We start from the raw sequence: 23,433 nt of genomic DNA, 5'->3' as shown, positions 1-23,433 counted from the left end.
CAATTACGCCACAGTTATAGGTAGCTTCCTGCTTCCTCCTTGAGGTTACCTTGAGGTGCTTCCGGGGCTTAGCGTCCCCGCGGCCCGGTCGTCGGCCAGGCCTCCTGGTTGCCGGACTGATCAACCAGGCTGTTGGACGGTACAGACGGTACGTTGGACCTCAAACATACATTTTTCGCTGCATATAAACCTGTGGTATTCTCGAGACATTTAGTTGAAATCTATTATCAGAAATAAGACTTGATACTGCATAAGGTCCACCCAAACTTTTTTTTATGCCCTCCCGAACTTGCTATACGTATCTAACCTACGCTTGAAACAACATAACGATACTATGATAAGGGTAACTTAAGGTCATTCTGAAAATACAAAAAAGATAGATACCAAAGAGCCAAAGAAACAATAAATCAAAAGTATTTTATTTTACATTTATGTAAAATGCAGTGGGGTGGGGGTGAGAGAGAGAGAGAGAGAGAGAGAGAGAGAGAGAGAGAGAGAGAGAGAGAGAGAGAGAGAGAGAGAGAGAGAGAGAGAGAGAGAGAGAGAGAGAGAGAGAGAGAGAGAGAGCGGGAGGGGGGAAAGAAATGAAGGGAGAGTGAGAAATTGAAGGAGAGAAATGGAGGGAAGAGTGAGAGGAGAGGGGCAGGGAACAGTAATACGAGAAAGTAACCAAATTCCCCAAAAGTCAAATTATCTTTTACTGCGTTTTTAACACCCATTTGCATAATGATAAGAATCTAGGACCATCTATCTTGGTCTTCATTAGTATAGAGGGAGCACAGTGCCTCCCTCCAGTGTGTGTAGAGGGAGGGGAGAGGGGGAGGGGGGGAATGGGTTTAGGTTCCCCTAAATAGAAACCCTTAAATAGGGGGGTTTCCCCTACATTACACCACCTTCCCTCTTCACAACACCAATAAACAAAACACACCTAACACTCAAGAACTGGAGAATAAGCAGACAGCATTCTTGAATCCAGTCAAACTCCCTAAACCTTAAGAAACGTCAACAAACCCATCCCCAGGAAGCAGACGACGTAAAATGTACACTCCATTTTAGATGGGGTGTACATCTTTGGGGTGTACATCTTTTGGGGTGTACATCTATGGGGGTGTACATCTTTGGGGTGTACATGGGGTCAACCACCCATTTCAGATGGGTCGTTCCAAATCTCCAGACGTAAATAATACCTTACAAAACAGGGAGATATGGCAGAATTTACACAATCGTATCAGTGTCCCAGCAGCTGTGAGAGGCGGGAAAATTCCCGCCTAATCTCTGTTGTCAGTTTATAACTGAGTTTGCAAATGCATTGCTAACCCTCTTTGTGGCGTGGAGTGAATTCCGTGGTTCTTAGGTAGTCGTGGCGGTCTTTCGTGGCGGTCTTTCGTGGTTTACGTCCCAACTCAACTGGATATTTAGGACCAGTGATTGTTGATTTTGTTCAAATACAGTAGTCTAGGCCAAGGGCAGACTGCATGAGCTATGTTGTCTTTGTTTCTGAATGTTTAGTGGTGTTAAGAGAGACATCTGAGAGGCAAGTTGGTGTCGCATTCGTGAAGAATTCATCTGGTGGTCAATGTTCAGTGTGTTTACCTAAAGCAGTGTCATAGTCTCCTCAGTATTTTTCTTCATTTCTATGTCGTCATCGGCGAATGTTCTATCTCCTGTATGTAAAGGAAATACGTGAAGGAAATTGTACTTAAGATTTTACACACAAGTACGGTGAGTGATTTCTTTACATTTCAGTAGTAACTTTTTGATCCATATTCATATTCATACTCTCACTCTCACTCACACACTCACTCTCACTCTCACTCACACACACACACACACACACACTCACTCTCACACACACACTCACTCTCACACACACACTCACTCACTCTCACACACACTCACTCACTCACTCTCACACACACTCACTCACTCACTCTCACACACACACACACACACACTCACTCACTCACTCACTCACTCACTCACTCACTCACTCACTCACTCACTCACTCACTCACACTCTCTCTCACTCTCTCTCACTCTCTCTCTCTCTCTCTCTCTCTCTCTCTCTCTCTCTCTCTCTCTCTCTCTCTCTCTCTCTCTCTCTCTCTCTCTCTCTCTCTCTGTCTGTGTGTGTGTGCTGCCCCCTTGTGCTCTAATGTGCTCTGGCCTGTGCTAGAGTATTCTACAGCTGTTTTTGTGTACTCTGTCGACCCGTATTCTGGTGTGTCCAACATATCTCCATCCATGTCCATCAGAGATGTCCACGGTTGTTCACCATCCTCCCAGCGAGTATAAGAAATATATTGCCGGAACCACCGTGAACATCTTCAAGAGAAAACTAGATAGTTTTCTTCAAGAAGTGCCGGACCAACCGGACTGTGGTGGGTATGTGGGCCTGCGGGCCGTTTCAAGCAACAGCCTGTTGGGCCAAGCTCTCGGAAGTCAAGCCTGGCCTCGGGCCGGGTCTGGGGTACCCCATCAAGCAGGCATCTCCGAGTGACCTGGCTTGACCTAACGTCACCCTAGCGTGTCTAGGCGTGTCTTGGAGTCACCCTTCCTTCCCTTATGGCGCGTGTCCTGTGATTAAGAGTTTACACCGGCCCAGGGCTTCCTGGTTTATAACCGGATACACAATTTACAGCTTCTCGGGGCCTCTTTTGGAACGGTTTACAAACGAGGGGCGTTACTGTATACCAGAAACCGGTTGCCAGGGTAAGGAGGGAGGAACGGGGGAGGACTGACGTCGCATATTAAACGGAATCGCCCAATACGTTAAATATTCGGTGTGGTATTACAACTTAAACCACCCAAATGTTGCCGTTTTCTATGCTTCGGGCCTCGACAGGTTATTTGGGTTGCTTGGATGTGTACATTTAAGGGTAGACACAACAGTTACATTTGTTACGGAGTTGGAAATCGAGAGTGAAGACTGCTTCACATAGGCCAGTATGCCTACTAAAGTGTTATGTACATACTTAAATGTCCTTGAAAGGTGTAGCGTTAGCTCCTGGGCCCCGGAAGGGTACAGGGAAGGTGGAGGACATACGACTGATTCACTGATTTCTTACTTTCGGATTGGATATTTTGTATACCTGCTTGATGGGGTTCTGGGAGTAGTTCTACTCCCCAAGCCCAGCCTCGTGGGGTTCTGGGAACCTTCGACTCCCCAAGCCCGGCCTGAGGCCAGGCTTGACTTGTGAGAGTTTGGTCCACCAGGCTGTTGCTTGGAGCGGCCCGCAGGCCCACATATCGGACTGGATTGGGTGATGGGGAACAAGAGAGAAGTTGATGAAGGGCAGAGGGAAATGGGGTAGGGAATGCTGGTAGGGGGAGGTCAAATCCACTCAATAATAATTTAGTAACATATTTTATTAAAAATATTGGGACCGTGTAACAATTATAAATCTCCATTCAATAGAGGGCAGGTGGGAGAGACATTAATCTACACGTGGAAAATAGTAGAGGGGCTGGTCCCAAACCTGCACACAGAAATAACACCACATGAGACCAGAAGGCATGGCAGGATGTGCAGAATACCCCCGTTGAAGAGCAGAGGTGCAAAAGGTACTCTGAGAGAACTCTATCAACATCAGAAGCCCGAGACTGTTCAACACTTTCCCTTACCTACCTTGCGGTTACCTTACAATGATTTCGGGGCTTAGCGTCCCTGCGGCCCGGTCCTCGACCAGGCCTCATCGTTACTGGACTGGTCAACCAGGCTGTTGGACGCGGCTGCACACAGCTTGGTCCAACAGCCTGGTCCCCTCATAAGAGGCCTAAGTGGACGACCTCTCAGTGTTCAAGAGATAAATTAAACATAAGTGACAGCATGATCAAGCCCATGCCTTGAACCACGAGTGGTGGTGGTGGCTGTGGTGGTGGTGGTGGTGGTGGTGGTGGTGGTGGTGGTGGCTGTGCTGGTGGTGGCTGTGGTGGTGGTGGCTGTGGTGGTGGTGGCTGTGGTGGTGGCTGTGCTGGTGGTGGTGGTGGTGGTGGTGGTGGCTGTGGAGGTGGTGGCTGTGCTGGTGGTGGCTGCGGTGGTGGTGGCTGTGGTGGTGGTGGCTGTGCTGATGGTGGTGGTGGTGGTGGTGGCTGTGGTGGTGGTGGCTGTGCTGGTGGTGGCTGTGCTGGTGGTGGCTGTGGTGGTGGTGGCTGTGGTGGTGGTGGCTGTGGTGGTGGTGGCTGTGGTGGTGGTGGCTGTGGTGGTGGTGGCTGTGGTGGTGGCTGTGGTGGTGGTGGCTGTGGTGGTGGCTGTGCTGGTGGTGGTGGTGGTGGTGGTGGTGGTGGCTGTGGTGGTGGTGGCTGTGGTGGTGGTGGCTGTGGTGGTGGTGGCTGTGGTGGTGGTGGCTGTGGTGGTGGTGGCTGTGGTGGTGGTGGCTGTGGTGGTGGTGGTGGTGGTGGCTGTGCTGGTGGTGGCTGTGGTGGTGGTGGTGGTGGTGGTGGTGGTGGCTGTGGTGGTGGTGGCTGTGGTGGTGGTGGCTGTGGTGGTGGCTGTGCTGGTGGTGGTGGTGGTGGTGGCTGTGGTGGTGGTGGCTGTGGTGGTGGTGGCTGTGGTGGTGGTGGTGGTGGCTGTGGTGGTGGTGGCTGTGCTGGTGGTGGCTGTGGTGGTGGTGGCTGTGGTGGTGGTGGCTGTGGTGGTGGTGGCTGTGCTGGTGGTGGTGGCGGTGGTAGTGGTGGCTGTGCTGGTGGTGGCTGTGGTGGTGGTGGCTGTGGTGGTGGTGGGTGTGGTGGTGGTGGCTGTGGTGGTGGCTGTGCTGGTGGTGGTGGTGGCTGTGGTGGTGGTGGAGATTGAGATGGTGGTAATGGTGGTAATGGTGGTGGTGGTGGGGGAGAGGATAAGGAGTGGCCCAAGAGTATAAATAGCACAGTAAGGAGGGAGGGGGCAGGGGAGGGGGGGGGCTGTGCTGCCATGGGGGGGGGGGGAGCCATTACCCCTACCAACACTCCCTATTTATGGTGCCAGTACTACTATTGTCCTCACAACCACCATACCTACTACTCCACCACACCACCACTACTTTGCGGTTACTTTTCTCATGATGCCGAGGATCAACGTCCCCGCGGCCCAGTCTCTGATCCGGCCATGCCTCCTGGTCTCGTGTGATGTTATTTCCGTGTTCAGATTTGGAACCAGTCCTTCTGTAATATTTTTCAAGTGAAGATTATTATGTATCTCTCCCGCCTGCACTCTAGGGAATACAGATTTAACAATTTTAAGAGGTCCCAATAACTTAAATGTTTCACTGAGTGGATTCCAGCAGTAAAAAATGTGTACACTCCTTTTGTCATAAAGATCCCTTACCACTAGAATCCACTCTATACTCACAAGTCAAGACAGTCACAAGTGGCTTGACATGCTATCCACTCACAAGTCAAGCCTGGCCTCAGGTCGGGCTTGGGGCGTAGAAGAACTCCCAGAACCCCATCAACCAGGTACCTATATGTCGTCTAAATTATTGGGACTGATTAAAAGTTCTAAATCTGTATTCTCTAGAGCGCAGGCGGGAGAGATACATAATAATCTACACGTGGAAGATATTAGAGGGGCTGGTCCCAAACCTGCACACAGAAATAACATCACATGAGATCAGGAGGCATGGCAGGATGTGCAGAATACCCCTGTTGAAGAGCAGAGGTGCAACAGGTACTCTGAGAGAGAGAACTCTATCAACATCAGAGGCCCGAGACTGTTCAACACGCTTCCACTACACATAAGGGGCATAACTGGCCGACCCCTCACTGTGTTCAGGAGAGAACTATCAACATCAGAGGCCCGAGACTGTTCAACACGCTTCCACTACACATAAGGGGCATAACTGGCCGACCCCTCACAGTGTTCAAGAGAGAACTATCAACATCAGAGGCCTGAGACTGTTCAACACTCTTCCACTACACATAAGGGGCATAACTGGCCGACCCCTCACTGTGTTCAGGAGAGAACTATCAACATCAGAGGCCCGAGACTGTTCAACACGCTTCCACTACACATAAGGGACATAACTGGCCGACCCCTCACAGTGTTCAAGAGAGAACTATCAACATCAGAGGCCTGAGACTGTTCAACACTCTTCCACTACACATAAGGGGCATAACTGGCCGACCCCTCACTGTGTTCAGGAGAGAACTATCAACATCAGAGGCCCGAGACTGTTCAACACGCTTCCACTACACATAAGGGACATAACTGGCCGACCCCTCACAGTGTTCAAGAGAGAACTTGACAAACACATCCAGAGAATACCTGATCAACCAAACTGTGATTCACACGTCAGGCTGCGAGCAGCCGCGTCCAACAGCCTGGTTGAGCAGACGACCAACCGGAAGGCTTGGTCGGAGACCGGACCGCTGGATCCCCGGAACCTCCACAAGGTAGCCCACTCACCAGATCAGAAATGTCTCCAGCTTTGAATGGGGTTGTTAGTGTGCAACAATATTCCACCCTAGAGAGCACTAGCGTCTTGAAGAATATCATCATTAGTACAGCATCTCTAGTGTGAAAGGTTCTTGTTATCCAACCTGTCATTTTTCTTGCAGTTGTGACGGCTACTTTATGGTGTTCTTTAGAGGTCTTCCCACCTCAATATTCCCAAATTGTAATATTGCTTTTTCAATAGTGTGGTTTTTACTGCATTTTATATGTGGTTGTGATAGAGGTTATGTTACTGCTGTGGTAGAACAGCAGCAGAGGCAGCAAGAACAGCAGCAGAGGCAGCAAGAACAGCAGCAGAGGCAGCAAGAACAGCAGCAGAGGCAGCAAGAACAGCAGCAGAGGCAGCAAGAACAGCAGCAGAGGCAGCAAGAACAGCACCAGAGGCAGCAAGAACAGCAGCAGAGGCAGCAAGAACAGCACCAGAGGCAGCAAGAACAGCACCAGAGGCAGCAAGAACAGCAGCAGAGGCAGCAAGAACAGCACCAGAGGCAGCAATAACAGCAGCAGAGGCAGCAAGAACAGCACCAGAGGCAGCAATAACAGCAGCAGAGGCAGCAAGAACAGCAGCAGAGGCAGCAAGAACAGCAGCAGAGGCAGCAAGAACAGCACCAGAGGCAGCAAGAACAGCACCAGAGGCAGCAAGAACAGCAGCAGAGGCAGCAAGAACAGCACCAGAGGCAGCAATAACAGCAGCAGAGGCAGCAAGAACAGCACCAGAGGCAGCAATAACAGCAGCAGAGGCAGCAAGAACAGCAGCAGAGGCAGCAAGAACAGCACCAGAGGCAGCAAGAACAGCACCAGAGACAGCAAGAACAGCACCAGAGACAGCAAGAACAGCACCAGAGGCAGCAAGAACAGCACCAGAGACAGCAAGAACAGCACCAGAGACAGCAAGAACAGCAGCAGAGGCAGCAAGAACAGCACCAGAGGCAGCAAGAACAGCAGCAGAGGCAGCAAGAACAGCACCAGAGGCAGCAAGAACAGCACCAGAGGCAGCAAGAACAGCACCGGAGGCAGCAAGAACAGCACCAGAGGCAGCAAGAACAGCACCAGAGGCAGCAAGAACAGCACCAGAGGCAGCAAGAACAGCACCAGAGGCAGCAAGAACAGCAGCAGAGGCAGCAAGAACAGCACCAGAGGCAGCAAGAACAGCACCAGAGGCAGCAAGAACAGCACCAGAGGCAGCAAGAACAGCAGCAGAGGCAGCAAGAACAGCACCAGAGGCAACAAGAACAGCATCAGAGGCAGCAAGAACAGCAGCAGAGGCAGCAAGAACAGCAGCAGAGGCAGCAAGAACAGCAGCAGAGGCAGCAAGAACAGCACCAGAGGCAGCAAGAACAGCAGCAGAGGCAGCAAGAACAGCACCAGAGGCAACAAGAACAGCACCAGAGGCAGCAAGAACAGCACCAGAGGCAGCAAGAACAGCAGCAGAGGCAACAAGAACAGCAGCAGAGGCAGCAAGAACAGCAGCAGAGGCAGCAGGAACAGCACCAGAGGCAGCAAGAACAGCACCAGAGGTAGCAAGAACAGCACCAGAGGCAACAAGAACAGCATCAGAGGCAGCAAGAACAGCAGCAGAGGCAGCAAGAACAGCAGCAGAGACAGCAAGAACAGCAGCAGAGGCAGCAAGAACAGCAGCAGAGACAGCAAGAACAGCACCAGAGGCAACAAGAACAGCACCAGAGGCAGCAAGAACAGCACCAGAGGCAGCAAGAACAGCACCAGAGGCAGCAAGAACAGCACCAGAGGCAGCAAGAACAGCACCAGAGGCAGCAAGAACAGCACCAGAGGCAGCAAGAACAGCACCAGAGGCAGCAAGAACAGCACCAGAGGCAGCAAGAACAGCACCAGAGGCAACAAGAACAGCAGCAGAGGCAGCAAGAACAGCACCAGAGGCAACAAGAACAGCAGCAGAGGCAGCAAGAACAGCACCAGAGGCAGCAAGAACAGCACCAGAGGCAGCAAGAACAGCAGCAGAGGCAGCAAGAACAGCAGCAGAGGCAGCAAGAACAGCACCAGAGGCAGCAAGAACAGCACCAGAGGCAGCAAGAACAGCACCAGAGGCTGCAAGAACAGCACCAGAGGCAGCAAGAACAGCACCAGAGGCAGCAAGAACAGCACCAGAGGCAGCAAGAACAGCACCAGAGCCAACAAGAACAGCACCAGAGCCAACAAGAACAGCAGCAGAGGCAGCAAGAACAGCACCAGAGGCAGCAAGAACAGCACCAGAGGCAGCAAGAACAGCACCAGAGGCAGCAAGAACAGCACCAGAGGCAGCAAGAACAGCACCAGAGCCAACAAGAACAGCACCAGAGTCAACAAGAACAGCAGCAGAGGCAGCAAGAACAGCACCAGAGGCAGCAAGAACAGCACCAGAGGCAGCAAGAACAGCACCAGAGGCAGCAAGAACAGCACCAGAGCCAACAAGAACAGCACCAGAGCCAACAAGAACAGCAGCAGAGGCAGCAAGAACAGCACCAGAGGCAGCAAGAACAGCAGCAAAACAGCATCAGAGACAGCATCAGAGGCAACAAAAACAGCAAAACAAAGAAGCAGCATGTGACAAGTACTGCTGAGCTGAGCGGTGGTGCTGAGAGCCAGTCTCAGCACCACACTCAGCTCCCAGCAAAGCCCAAACACCTCCGTAATGACATAACACATGCGACTCAACACCCCCACCCCCTCCCTCCCTCCCCCCCACACTACTACTGAACCATTTTAGTACACCATTATGTGTCCGTTGCGGTAACTCGAGGAGCCGGGCCGGCGAAGGTTAGTACTGGACAGCGTCACTCATCCTGTGAGTGACCACACGGCAAGAGTAACATGCACAACAACAACCCTCCCCCCCCCCACACCACAACAAGAACACCCGCTTGTTCATCCTGTCACTTGAACCCAGACGCAGCTGGGCCTTACTTAACAGTCTCAAGTGAACAATTCGTCAAAGATTAACATTTACCAACCTTTAGCCTTATATTATCATTAATTTCCACTTTGCTCTACCTTAATCACTGACTGCCTTACAGTACGTGATCAACCAGGCTGTGATTCATATGTCAGGCTGCGAGGTGTCCAACAGCCTGGTTGAGCAGAGCATCAACCAGGAGGTTTTGGTCAGAGACCGGGTCGCGGGGAGTAACTACTTTGTGGTCCTGGGTTCGATCCCAGGCGCCGGCGAGAAACAATGAGCAGAGTTTCTTTCACCCTATGCCCCTGTTACCTAGCAGTAAAATAGGTACCCGAGTGTTAGTCAGCTGTCACGGGCTGCTTCCTGGGGGTGGAGGCCTGGTCGAGGACCGGGCCGCGGGGACACTAAAAGCCCCGAAATCATCTCAAGATAACCTCAAGATAACGCCCCGAGCTGGGCCTGAGGCCAGGCTCCATTTGTGGCAACTTACTCCAGCAGGTACTGAGGCTTATCGAGAGGTTTCTCTAGACCCAAAACTGACCTTCACCACAACAGTTGGCTAACTCCCGGGTACTTACTTTACGTCTAGGTGAGGCATTAGAAGTGCCCAACAGTTTCTGTCCTGCTCGGGGACCGAACGCGGGTTAGTTGGTTGTGATTCGAGGACGTCGCCAGCTGCGCCACAGGACCCAATAAACCCGTCGTGAGGTACACTGAGAGCAAGAGAGAGAGAGACTACTTCCTTGTTAAGATGTGTCAAAGACCCTTGACTAGATCAAGGTTATATTAACCTCTTCTACCCCCATCCTCCCCCTCTCACTCCTGCCCCTTCCATCACCTCAAGACCCCCAGGCGCCTAGTGTTACTGTTTGACCTTCACCACCTTCCCTTCACCACCTTCCCTTCCCTCTCCACATCTATCCTTCAGCGGCCCTCCCCTCTGCCCTCTCTCTCTCTCCAGAGGCTCTCCCCTCACCCGGAATCACCTCTTCCCCTCTACTTCCCCCTCTTAAGCCGCCCCTCATTCCATACGGATGGTTTAGAGCACAGAAAAAACAACAACAACCTTACGGGCTCGCCATAGCCCGTGCTACATGGACACGTCGGTCTGAGTAGCTAAATCTGAAACAACAACAACCTCACACTATCCCACCTCAAGGTAACCCCAACTTACCTCTCATGCTGCCCTCCCCTATGTCTGTCCCCTACCTTCCCCTCACCCTGCCCTCTAGGCCTAGCTTACACCCTCGCCCTGCCTCCAACACCAGTCATCATCCTCCCTCCGCTAGCCCACATGTGTCACTCACACCACCAATTAACTTAGTCTACCATTCTCTCCTCATAGAAAACAAGAAATGATGACCAAGGAAAATGGGAACGGGATGAATAACAACAAAGGCAGCTAACAGCTACCAATCATTCATGTCGCTACACGATAATATTGTAGTTTTAATACAATAAAAATGACGGAAAGCTCAAGTCAGATACGTTGTCAGCAACCTATCAGATGTTAGCAAGAGGTGCCATAGGCACAATCAGAGAACATTGTAAGAACATCAGAGGTCCATGGTTGTTCAAGATCCTCCCAGCGGGTATAAGAAATATTGCCGGAAGAAAGCAGTTCAAGCAGTGCCGGACCATCCAGGCTATGGTGCATATATGGGCCTGTGATGGTACTCCAAGCAACAGCCCGGTGGATCAAGCTCTCACAAGTCAAGCCTGGCTTCAGGAGTAGAAGAACTCCCAAAACCCTATCCAGGTACAATCCAGGTAGAAATTGTCATTATATTTGCAGTGTTGAAATACTGATTATACATTATGAGACAATACATATGGTTTACCTGAGGTTAATACTGGTTGAATGTAAACTTGTGTCTATCCTCACAACTGGACTGGCCAGTTGTGTGTAGTGTACCGACCCGTACCACCCATCACAAACCAGTTGATCTGGTTTGTGATGAGTTATCTTGAGATGATTCCGAGGCTCAGCGACCCCGCGGCCCGGTCGTCGAGCAGGCCTCCTCGTTGCTGAACTGGTGAACCAGGCTGTTGGACGCGGCTGCTCGCAGCCTGACGTATGAGTCACAGCCTGGTTGATCAGGTATCCTTTGGATATGTTTGTCAAGTTCTCTCTTGAACACTGTGAGGGGTCGGCCAGTTATGCCCCTTATGTGTAGTGGAAGCGTGTTGAACAGTCTCGGGCCTCTGATGTTGATAGTTCTCTCTTGAACACTGTGAGGGGTCGGCCAGTTATGCCCCTTATGTGTAGTGGAAGCGTGTTGAACAGTCTCGGGCCTCTGATGTTCATAGTTCTCTCTTGAACACTGTGAGGGGTCGGCCAGTTATGTCCCTTATGTGTAGTGGAAGCGTGTTGAACAGTCTCGGGCCTCTGATGTTGATAGTTCTCTTTTGAACACTGTGAGGGGTCGGCCAGTTATGTCCCTTATGTGTAGTGGAAGCGTGTTGAACAGTCTCGGGCCTCTGATGTTGATAGTTCTCTCTTGAACACTGTGAGGGGTCGGCCAGTTATGTCCCTTATGTGTAGTGGAAGCGTGTTGAACAGTCTCGGGCCTCTGATGTTGATAGAGTTCTCTCTCAGAGTACCTGTTGCACCTCTGCTCTTCAACGGGGGTATTCTGCACATCCTGCCATGCCTTCTGGTCTCAAAACTCCCACAACCCGCTTCTGGTAGTGCCAGAAATAGTCCATGTTTAAACAACACTTCTTATACCTGCTGGTAGAAAGACGGATCGCTGCCCTGGTGTGGAGCAAGACTAGTAACTGTGTGACTCATCATAGATGTAAAGTGCCTTGTACGCACTTTGTGAGCCAATGACTGTTGTGAGCCAACTGACTTTGTGAGCCAATGACTGTGTGCAACAATGACTGTTGTGAGCCTCTTGTTGATCACTTGACACAAAAGATTATTGATGTGTGTATTTGTGTGGGTGATTAAATATGTATGTATATATGTATACGTATATATATGTACATGTATGTGTGAGAATGTGTACATGTATATATAACATTAATAATTGTGTAACTAGCGTCAAAAAATTATTATTTGCTTAGCTAAACGAACTAGAGGGTTCAGTTCCTGAACCGATTATGTGCCTCTGTAACCCTTTACACCACCGCCCACGGCATGGGTATGGGGTGCATAATAAAGAAGAAATTGAATTGCCCTGTGTGGACACACCGTCTTCTCTGATCATACTAATTACGAAAGACGTTGCTTACTTTTGACTTTTACTTGCATTCATTCCTTACTTTTCGTAGCATCCATTCCACACCTCCAAGATCTCATGACACCTTGCCTCCGCACCGGAGAAATGCAATATACAACTTTGACCCATTTAAGGAGGTTAACAACCAAATTACTATATCCTGACAGGGTGTCAAACAAGGGGATGAGGGCTCCAGGCCCTCACAACAGAAGGGGGGAGGGGGAAGAGTCTCATCCCAAATCCTTATCCTGACCCATTCCATGTGCTATATACAGGTAACGGCTTGGCGCTTTTCCCTTGATAATTCCCTCCCTCCTCCCCACCCCTACCGTCATCTGGTAGGTTAGGATAAGCGGGCATTTTAGTACGTCAGTTTCTTGACGTTGGGAACCTCAGAAGGACGGGGAAAGGACGGGCCACCCAACACCTGTCACCTTCAGTTCCTCAGCCACACCTGGAGTCAGGTGTTTCCTCACAGGTGTTAGTCAAGCCCATGCCAATAGAATTCAAGCATTCCTGATTGACGGGAACACCTGTGGTTGGCTGAAGCGCCTCGTTCTCAACGTTGGGTCGTTACGGAGGTGGTGTTGTGGAGACACACACACACACACACACTTGGCACTGTCATCCGGGACGTCACATCGCTCAGCACCTTGTTTAAGTCAACCAACGACGTTATAATGGCCAGGTGATTCAATGACGTCACACCCGTCGCTCCGCCCTCTGTGAGGTCACGGGTGACGTCATGGCGACTCGTAAAGGGTGGGGGTGGGGGTGGGGGTTTAGGCCAAGGAAGGGGTGCTGGGAGAAGGGGGAGAACAGGCAGAGCTGGGGGATGGGAGGAAGGGGGCCGCAGAGCTAAGAATGGGAGCAACTCGACTACATGTTTAACACATCTGTCCATGGAGGACAGAAGAAAACGTATACATGGTGGTTAGCATTGTAAATGTCTGGCCACGTCTGTGGTAGAAAAATAATAACAATAAAATGGAAAAAAAGAGCGATTATTAATGAAAGGCAGAATATCTATAGCAGCACTGGTAAGAGATAGGAAGGCAAAGCTACTGACTCCCCGGTCAGTGAAGCTATTTGTGTTCGCAGACCGCATGCCCACATTTTGATAGTTTTTCTTCTATCGCAGCCTGGACTTGGAACAGCCTTCTTAGGTGATTGGTCTACGAGGCTGCCGGTTTCTGGAGCCTATAAGTACACTCAGCCATCACGGCCAGTTCAAGTACGTTTGTTCAGACAATAAAATACACCTCAAGGGGATACAGTAGCTAAGGGATACAGTACCTCCATCACAGCCAGTGATTCCTCAGTACCCCAGGGTACAGTGCTTGCTCCAGTACTCTTCCTCAGTACCCCAGGATACAGAGCTTGCTCCAGTACTTTTCCTCAGTACCCCAGGGTACAGAGCATGCTCCAGTACTCTTCCTCAGTACGCCAGGATACAGTGCTTGCTCCAGTACTCTTCCTCAGTACTCCAGGGTACTGTGCTTGCTCCAGTACTCTTCCTCAGTACCCCAGGGTACAGAGCATGCTCCAGTACTCTTCCTCAGTACCCCAGGGTACAGAGCATGCTCCAGTACTCTTCCTCAGTACGCCAGGATACAGTGCTTGCTCCAGTACTCTTCCTCAGTACCCCAGGGTACAGTGCATGCTCCAGTACTCTTCCTCAGTACCCAAGGGTACAGTGCTTGCTCCAGTACTCTTCCTCAGTCCACCAGGATACAGTATTCCAGTACACTTCCAGCAAGTACAGTACTCTGGCAAAAACTTGTCCAGTTCTCTCCAGTGCTTCCACTGTTGTTCCAGTGACATTTCCAATATATGTTGTCAGGAGACTGAATGCGTCGTATGCCTCTGAAGTTCCCCACTGTGTTCTCTAAATGTTCTTATGATACGCAGAGTTCTCATTGGAATTTATTTGCAATTTGATTGTGTAGGAACAACTGTGGACATCTTCGTAAGAAAACTAAGACTGTTTTCTCCAAGGAGTGCCGGACCAACCAGGCTGTGGTGGGTATGTGGGCCTGTGGGCCGCTCCAAGCAACAGCCTGGTGGACCAAACTCTCACAAGTCAGGAGTAGAACCACTCCTAGAACCCCATCAACCAGGTATCAACCAGGTATGGAACCCGACTTTCCAGTATTTGTCATGTGTATATGAGGATATTTCTTTCATCTTCTTTCAGAAGAATAAAACATTGAATGATTTCAGGCAGTCCAAGTAGTTGAAGAGTTTCAATGATTCAATGTGGGTAGGATACCTTGAGATGATTTCAGGGCTCAACTTCCGAGGCCCGGTCCTCGACCAGGCCTCCTTTTTGTTACACACACCCCAGGAAGCAGCTCGTAACAGCTGTCTAACTCCCAGGTACCTATTTACTGCTAGGCGAACAGATGCGTCAGGACGAAAGAAATTCTGCCCATTTGTTACCCCCTCCACCGGGAATCGAACCCAGAACTTCAGGACTACGAATCCCGAGCGCTGTCCACTCAGCTGTCAGGCCAAGCATACAAAGCATTTGCTAATGACCCAAATTCTATACTGAAATAATAAATGCCATATTAGCCAGCGTTAGTGGCTAAAATGATTTTAACATTCAGCAGCATTATCCAGTAGTGGGTGATTATCCTTTTGTATTTATAAGGAACAAGATCCAGTCATGGCTCGGTATCTTGTATGCTGTGATCATGTGCCATGTTTGCTCTTTTCTAAAGTCACTAGAATTACTTATAGTATATATATCTCTTATTGATGGTACTTATCTCAGATACATTTGTATATGTACGTACGTATCTAGTTTTAGGTAGGTACTTACATGCTCTCGAAGTTAACTCTCTGGTACCGGGTAGTAATTGGTACCAGAGTACTCTCTGGTACTCGAGTTCACCTCGACTACCAGTCTGGTTGATACCTGGTTGATATCTGGTTGATACCTGGTGAGTCTCGCAAGATAATTACCATTGTTAACCCCCTCATAGACCAGGAGTCAACTACTTCCTGGCACAAATCACTGCGCTATCTTGGTCATTTCTAAGGTCAATGACCCCTTACAACCAAGACAAAAACAAAAGCATTACAATTCAGAACTACCGGGAAGGGGGGGGGGGGAGGGGGGGGGAAGGGGGGGGAGAAGGGGGGGAAGGGGGGGTAGAGGGTAGTGCACTACTATTCTCAAAGATTACTCACAATTATCTCAAATCTTCCACCAATTATGCTTATTCCCATCAATCCCAACTCGCAATTGGAGATGATAATACCTAGGAAATTACGAGAGAGTCAGAGGAGGACTGAGGTACATGCGGAGAGTTCTTCGCTACCTGGTTGATGGAGTTCTGGGAGTTCTTCTACTCCCCAAGCCCGGCCCGGGGCCAGGGGCCAGATTCACGAAAGAACTTACGCAAACACTTACGAACGTGTACATCTTTCCTCAATCTTTGACGGCTTTGGTTACATTTATTAAACAGTTTACAAGCATGAAAACTTGCCAATCAACTGTTGTTATTGTTATAAACAGCCTCCTGGTGCTTCGGATCTCATTAACTCTTTAATAATTGTAAACAAAGCCGCCAAAGATTGAGAAAAGATGTAAAGGTTCGTAAGTGCTTGCATAAGTGCTTTCGTGAATCTGGCCCCAGGCTTGACTTGTGAGAGTTTGGTCCACCAGGCTGTTGCTTGGAGCGGCCCGCAGGCCCACCACAGCCCGGTTGGTCCGGCACTTCCTGGAGGAGTGATGCTCTCTCTATTGCCTGTAGATTACCTTTCATGGGTTTCAAGAGTTCCTTCACTCTCCAAGGGTGGTCTGGTGACACCTTGATCAGGGAGGCGGTCGCTACATTCGCTCACCTCAAGAAGACATCCCAACTCGAGCAACGGTCAATACCTGGAGCGTACCTGGGGAGGGTTTCCAGAGTTCTTCTACTCCCGGAACCCAGCCTGAGGCCAGGCTCGAGGGAGTAGAACACTCCCTCGAGCTTTCTACTCCCCCACCAACCTAAACTGTCGTCATTTACAGCCATAATTGTTGCCCAACCATCATCAACTCCTCAACCCCCCCCCCCCCCCCCAGTAAACACACCTCCCCAACCACTGAGGTTGGGGAGGTGTGGCTCCCCATGTGGATTCCTGAGGGAGGAGGCTCAGGAATCTGTACACCTGTTGATTGACGGTTGAGAGGCGGGACCAAAGAGCCAGAGCTCAACCCCCGCAAACACAACTAGGTGAGTACAACTAGGTGAGTACTGACAACCAAAATATCACTATCTACCCCCTCCCCCCCCCCATCATCTCCATATCCAAGAGCTAACACCTTACTTGGAATTGGGTTCAAGGATTGGCCTCTCTGGTCGCACGTAATTACATAGTAACGTGCCACTATACCATTAAGCTATTAGTGCTGGCAGCCTGGCAGCCAGCAAACCTACGCATATTCCATACTGGAATATGCGTAGGTTTGATTGATATTGCTCATTGCTCACATCTAGTCAAACACAAACCGAAGTCAGAAAAGGTTTTAGAGGTATGCCACCAGGCTAGTCCCTGAGCTGAGAGGAATGATTTATAAGGAAACATTACAGGAACTGAACCTCACGCCACAGAGATGCAATAGGTACTCAGAGAGAACTCTATCAACATCAGAGGCCCGAGACTGTTCAACACGCTTCCACTACACATAAGGGGCATAACTGGCCGACCCCTCACAGTGTTCAAGAGAAAACTATCAACATCAGAGGCCCGAGACTGTTCAACACGCTTCCACTACACATAAGGGGCATAACTGACCGATCCCTCACAGTGTTCAAGAGAGAACTATCAACATCAGAGGCCCGAGACTGTTCAACACGCTTCCACTACACATAAGGGGCATAACTGGCAGACCCCTCACAGTGTACAAGAGAGAACTATCAACATCAGAGGCCCGAGACTGTTCAACACGCTTCCACTACACATAAGGGGCATAACTGGCAGACCCCTCACAGTGTTCAAGAGAGAACTATCAACATCAGAGGCCCGAGACTGTTCAACACGCTTCCACTACACATAAGGGGCATAACTGGCAGACCCCCTCACAGTGTTCAAGAGAGAACTATCAACATCAGAGGCCCGAGACTGTTCAACACGCTTCCACTACACATAAGGGACATAACTGGCCGACCCTTCAGAGTGTTCAAGAGAGAACTATCAACATCAGAGGCCCGAGACTGTTCAACACGCTTCCATTACACATAAGGGGTATAACTGGCCGACCGCTCACAGTGTTCATAGAGAGAACTCGATAAGCAACTCCAAAGGATACCTGATCAACCAGGCTGTGATTCATACGTCACGCTGCTCGCAGCCGCATTCAAAAACAGCCTGGTTGACCAGTCCAGCAACGAGGAGGCCTGGTCGACGACCGGGCCGCGGGGACGCTAAGCCCCGAAAACACCTCACGGTAACCTCAAGGTAAGGACACAGGAAGACAGAAGTTAGGAGAGACATGATCACTACCTACAAAATTCTCAGAGAAATTCACAGGGTTGATAAAGATAAACTGTTTAACATGGAGGTGCACGAATAAGGGGGGACAGGTGAAAACTGAGCACTAAAATGAGCCACAGGGACGTTAGAAATAACTTTTTCAGTGTCAGAGTAGTTAACAGATGGAATGCATTAGGCAGTGATGTGGTGGAGGCTGACTCCATACACAGTTTCAAATATCGTTATGATAAGAGCCCAATAGGCTCAGGAATCTGTACACCAGTTGATTGACAGTTGAGGGCCGGAACCAAAGAGCCAGAGCTCAACCCCCGGCAGCACAACTAGACGAGTACAGACATAGACTCTCTCTCCAAGAGAGGCTCCACTAAGGAATGAGCAAGATAAACCTAGCCGTGTGGAAGGACCAGACCAGACACTGTCATGGCTACTAAGTCAGGCTGGGAGGGAGCCATGCACTCCGGTAAGTGGCGGCTTCAACACAACGCCACACTCGCAAACTTCGGACTCTCCATAAAATAGAAAACGTAGTACTATCTAAGACAGGAAACAGACAGGATGCTATAAACTACAAGCCAGTTTCGCTAAACATGTTTCCCCTGGAAAAGAACAGGATAAAATTCACGAAGTGAACAGTTGAACAGCCAGAGTGAACAAACAGTTGAACAGCCAGAGTGAACAAACTTCCTAGAGGATACCACCAAAGCACCTCCAAAGGATACCTGATCAACCAGGCTGTGACTCATACGTCAGGCTGCGAGCAGCCGCGTCTAACAGCCTGGTTGATCAGTCCAGCAACCAGGAGGCCTGGTCGACGACCGGGCCGCGGGGACACTAAGCCCCGGAAGCACCTCAAGGTAGCCTCAAGGTAGGTAGGCCAAATCAGTTTGGAGAGGGCCGAGTTGACCCGCTGAGAGAACACTCTGACCCGAGTGTGTTCCTAACCTAACCTAACCTAACCTAACCTAACCTAACCTAACCTAACCTAACCTAACCTTCTACATCATCACACAGGCAGGAGGTGGACAGTAACGTTACCTGTGCTGCCAAAAAGCCTCCGATACGGTTCCTCAAAAAAAAAAAAAAAAAAACTATTACAATGGGTAAAGGAGTAACCAAACAATAGGAAACAGAGGGTCATACTCAAGAAGAAGAATATCAGGAGAAAAGACCAAGCCATTACGGCTATATAGCACGTGGAAGGGGGTCAGAATAAGGATTTGGGATGGGACGGGGAGGAAGGAATGGTGCCCAACCACTTGGACAGTCGGGGGATTGAACGCCGACCTGCATGACGAAAGACCGTCGCTCTACTGTCCAGCCCAAGTGGTTGGAACTCTAAGAGGGGAAACTATCAGTATACAGATGGAAACAAACGTCATGGCTCATTTCTCGCTCCAATGACATTATTGATCAAAGAAATTGACCAACTATAAGCAATCAATTCCTAATTGTCAATTTTTGCAAACGAGGCGTAGCTAATGAGAAGAACAAAGATGGAGGAAGACAACAGGCTACTGCATGACCTAACCAAGCTGCTCGAGGGACAGATGGAGGCTATCTTATCTTGAGATGATTTCGGGGCTTTAGTGTCCCTGCGGCCCGGTCCTCGACCAGGCCTCTACCCCCAGGAAGCAGCCCGTGACAGCTGACTAACACCCAGGTACCTATTTACTGCTAGGTAACAGGAGAATCAGGGGTGAAAAAACTCTGCCCATTGTTTCTCGCCGGCGCCCCGGGATCGAACCCCGGACCACAAGATCACGCGTCCAGTGTTCTGTCCGCTCAGCCACCGACTCCCTAGAGTTCAATCCCAGCACCGTGTAAGGTAATCCCGGTGGCACACTTAAACCATCAGCTTCAGATGCGAATATGAAAGTAATGTGAAAAAGGAAAAAATATGATAATACTATAATAATATGTTTGGTGTAGAACAAGATAACTTAGCAACTCCAGATGTTTCCACTAATAAAACTAAGCAACAATGACAGGTTGCTATGATGACGGGTTGAAAGCTATGATGACGGGTTGAAAGCTATGATGACGGGTTGAAAGCTATGATGACGGGTTGAAAGCTATGATGACGGGTTGAAAGCTATGATGACGGGTTGAAAGCTATGATGACGGGTTGAAAGCTATGATGACGGGTTAAAAGCTACGATGACGGGTTAAAAGCTATGATGACGGGTTAAAAGCTATGATGACGGGTTGAAAGCTATGATGACGGGTTAAAAGCTACGATGACGGGTTAAATACTGCGAAGGTTAAAATAGCGACTCCAAGGGAGGGGGGCGAGAATCCCCCCCTTCCAATAGAGCAGTTGTCTACATTATCTTCATCACGTGTACCACTAAACTATTTAAGAAACTTGCCGGTAAATATTTCTACCGGTACACACACACACACACACACACACAAACACACACCGGTACACACACACCGGTACACACACCTACCGGTACACACACCTACCGGTACACACACACACACACAAACACACACCGGTACACACCTACCGGTACACACACACACACAGCTACCGGCACACACACACACAGCTACCGGTACACACACACACAAAACCCCTCCCCCCCTCACAGTGTAAGGTTAGGTCACACCAAACCACAATACCACTCACTGCAAACATATCAATTTCAACTTACACACTCCCTCGGGTCCTGGCCACGGGGCTCGTAACAGGACAAGACACCCAAAACTATTGTTTCCAGTTTAGGTATACATATATTACTGTACCTGGATTGTACCTGGATGGCGTTCTGAGAGTTGTTCTACTCCCCAAGCCCGGCCTGAGGTCAGGCTTGACTTGTGAGAGTTTGGTCCACTAGGCTGTTGCTTAGAGCGGCCCGCAGGCCCACATACCCACCACAGCCCGGTTGGTCCGGCACGTTTTTTTTAGAAAAGTCTAGTTTTCTCTTGAAGATGTCCACGGTTGTTCCAGAAATATTTCTAATAGTTGCTGGGAGGACTTGAACAACCGCGGACCTCTGATGTTTATACAGTGTTCTCTGATTGTGCCTATGACACCTCTGCTCTTCACTGGTTCTATTCTGCATTTTCTTCCATATCGTTCACTCCAGTATGTTGTTATTTTTCTGTGTAGACTTGGGACCTGTCCCTAAGGTATTTTCCATGTGTATACTATTTGGTATCTCTCTCGTCTCCTTTCTAGTGAGTACATTTGGAGAGCTTTGAGACGATCCCAATAATTTAGGTGTTTTATCTCGTCTATGCGTGCCGTATATGTTCTCTGTATTCTCTCTATTTCAGCAATCTCTCCTGCTCTGAAGGGGGAAGTGAGTACTGAGCAGTACTCAAGACGGGACAACACAAGTGACTTGAAGAGTACAACCATTGTGATGGGATCCCTGGATTTGAAAGTTCTCGTAATCCATCCGATCATTTTTCTGGCTGACGCAATATTTTCTTGGTTATGCTCCCTAAACGTTAGATCGTCGGACATCATTATTCCCAAATCCTTGACATGCTGTTTTTCTACTATGGGAAGATTCGATTGTGTTTTGTACCCTGTATTATGTTTCAGATCCTCATTTTTGCCATACCTGAGTACCTGAAATTTATCACTGTTAAACATCATGTTATTTTCTGCTGCCCAATCAAAAACTTTGTTGATATCTGCTTGTAGTTTTTCAATATCTTCAGCAGAGGTAATTTTTATGCTGATTTTTGTCATCTGCAAAGGATGACACGAAGCTGTGACTTGTATTTTTGTCTATATCTGATATGAGAATAAGGAACAGCAGTGGTGCAAGGACTGTACCTTGTGGTACAGAGCTTTTAACTGCGCTTGGACTCGAGTATATTTGATTGACTGTTACTCTTTGTGTTCTGTTCGACAGGAAATTGAGTATCCAGCGTCCTACTTTACCAGTTATTCCCATTGACCTTATTTTGTATGCTATCACTCCATAGTCACATTTGTCGAATGCCTTTGCAAAGTCTGTGTATACAACATCTGCATTTTGCTTTTCTTCTAGAGCTTCTGTGATTTTGTCATTGTGGTTGAGTAACTGTGACAGACAGGATCTTCCCGCTCTAAATCCAAGTTGTCCTGGGTTGTGTAGTTCATTATTTCCCATAAAACTAGAAATTTGATTCCTAATCACTCTTTCAAAAACTTTTATTATGTGTGATGTTAGTGCAACTTGTCTATAATCTTTTGCCAAGGCTTTACTACCTCCCTTGTGCAGATGAGCTATATCTGCTGATTTAAGTGCTGCTGGTATCTCCCCTGTATCCAGGCTCTTTCTCCATATTACACTGAGTGCTCTCGCTACTGGTACTTTACATTACTTAATGAATATTGAATTCCACGAGTCCGGACCAGGGGCTGAGTGCATGGGCATATTGTAAATTTCTCATTCAAAGTCTTCCAAGTTTGTGTTAATATCCGTTATATTATCTGCAGCTTGAATGTCATTCATAAAGAAGGTGTCTGGATCCTCAACTTTCATGTTGTTTATTGGTGTGCTAAACATAGCCTCATACTGGCTTCTTAGAATTTCACTAATTTCTTTGTTGTCCTCCGCGTACGTACCTTCAGTTATAATTAAAGATCCAATACTGGTGGAGGTTTTTGATTTTGCGTATGTGAAAAATATTTCGGATTTTTCTTTATCTCTTGTATAGCTTTCTGTTCCAATTCCATTTCCTCAGACTCGAACGATCGCTTCAACGTTTGTTCTATTTCTTCGATCTCCCTGTTTAGGTTTAATTTCCTTTCTTGTGATAGTCGTGTCTGCCCAAGCATTTCTGGTATTTATGCCGGGCTTCCCCAAGCCTACCCTGGGGCCAGGCTTGACTTGCGAGTACGTGTCAACTAAAAAATATTGCAATTTATATTGACATATAAACAATACAAATTTGAACAAACAAAAGAAGCACAAAATTAAACTGGAATTCACCATAATGAACAATGAAACACACAAGCAAACATGCAGGTGGTCTCAATGACCCGGCAGAGGACCCCTGGAAACACAAACCGTAACTGTCTCCATTTTCCGCTTGTTACAACTTGTAATAAAGTTGTTACATCTTGGCTTAACGTGTTTATGACGTATTAGAACGTTGTTACAACTTGCTATATTGGTTGTTATAACTGGTTAGGAGGTGTTAAAACTTGTTGGAACGTTGTACCAACGTCGTAGTTTCGGTGTGTGTTTGGCGGGTATAATCACTCACCAAATCACCAATCCAATCCCGCTAATCACCAGGGCAATATCACTGCACAAGTACCTGAAAAAAGACAGAAAATATTAACTATTGCAACACTCATTAAATAAAATAATGCTAAAAAAACAATGAATTGTTGTATTTAGAGACTTTAATACAATACAACT

The 23,433-nt window shown here is 48.7% G+C and overlaps 1 protein-coding gene across 1 annotated transcript in view; it reads right to left on the bottom strand.

Moving 5' to 3' along the window:
* LOC123775101 (dystroglycan 1) overlaps window positions 1-23,106 on the bottom strand; it is a 61,725-nt gene extending 38,619 nt beyond the window's left edge. Inside the window, exon 1 of the mRNA XM_069319263.1 lies at window positions 23,077-23,106. Within this exon, the coding sequence (XP_069175364.1) occupies window positions 23,077-23,091 (15 nt within the window). The 5' untranslated portion in view covers window positions 23,092-23,106. The remainder of the gene's footprint in view (window positions 1-23,076) is intronic.
* Window positions 23,107-23,433: the final 327 nt, after the last annotated feature.

This window comes from Procambarus clarkii, chromosome 92, assembly GCF_040958095.1.
Source record: "Procambarus clarkii isolate CNS0578487 chromosome 92, FALCON_Pclarkii_2.0, whole genome shotgun sequence".
Classification (NCBI taxonomy): Eukaryota; Metazoa; Arthropoda; class Malacostraca; order Decapoda; family Cambaridae; genus Procambarus; species Procambarus clarkii.
Note: the sequence above shows the minus strand (reverse complement) of the source record. Positions and strands in the feature narration are given on the sequence as shown.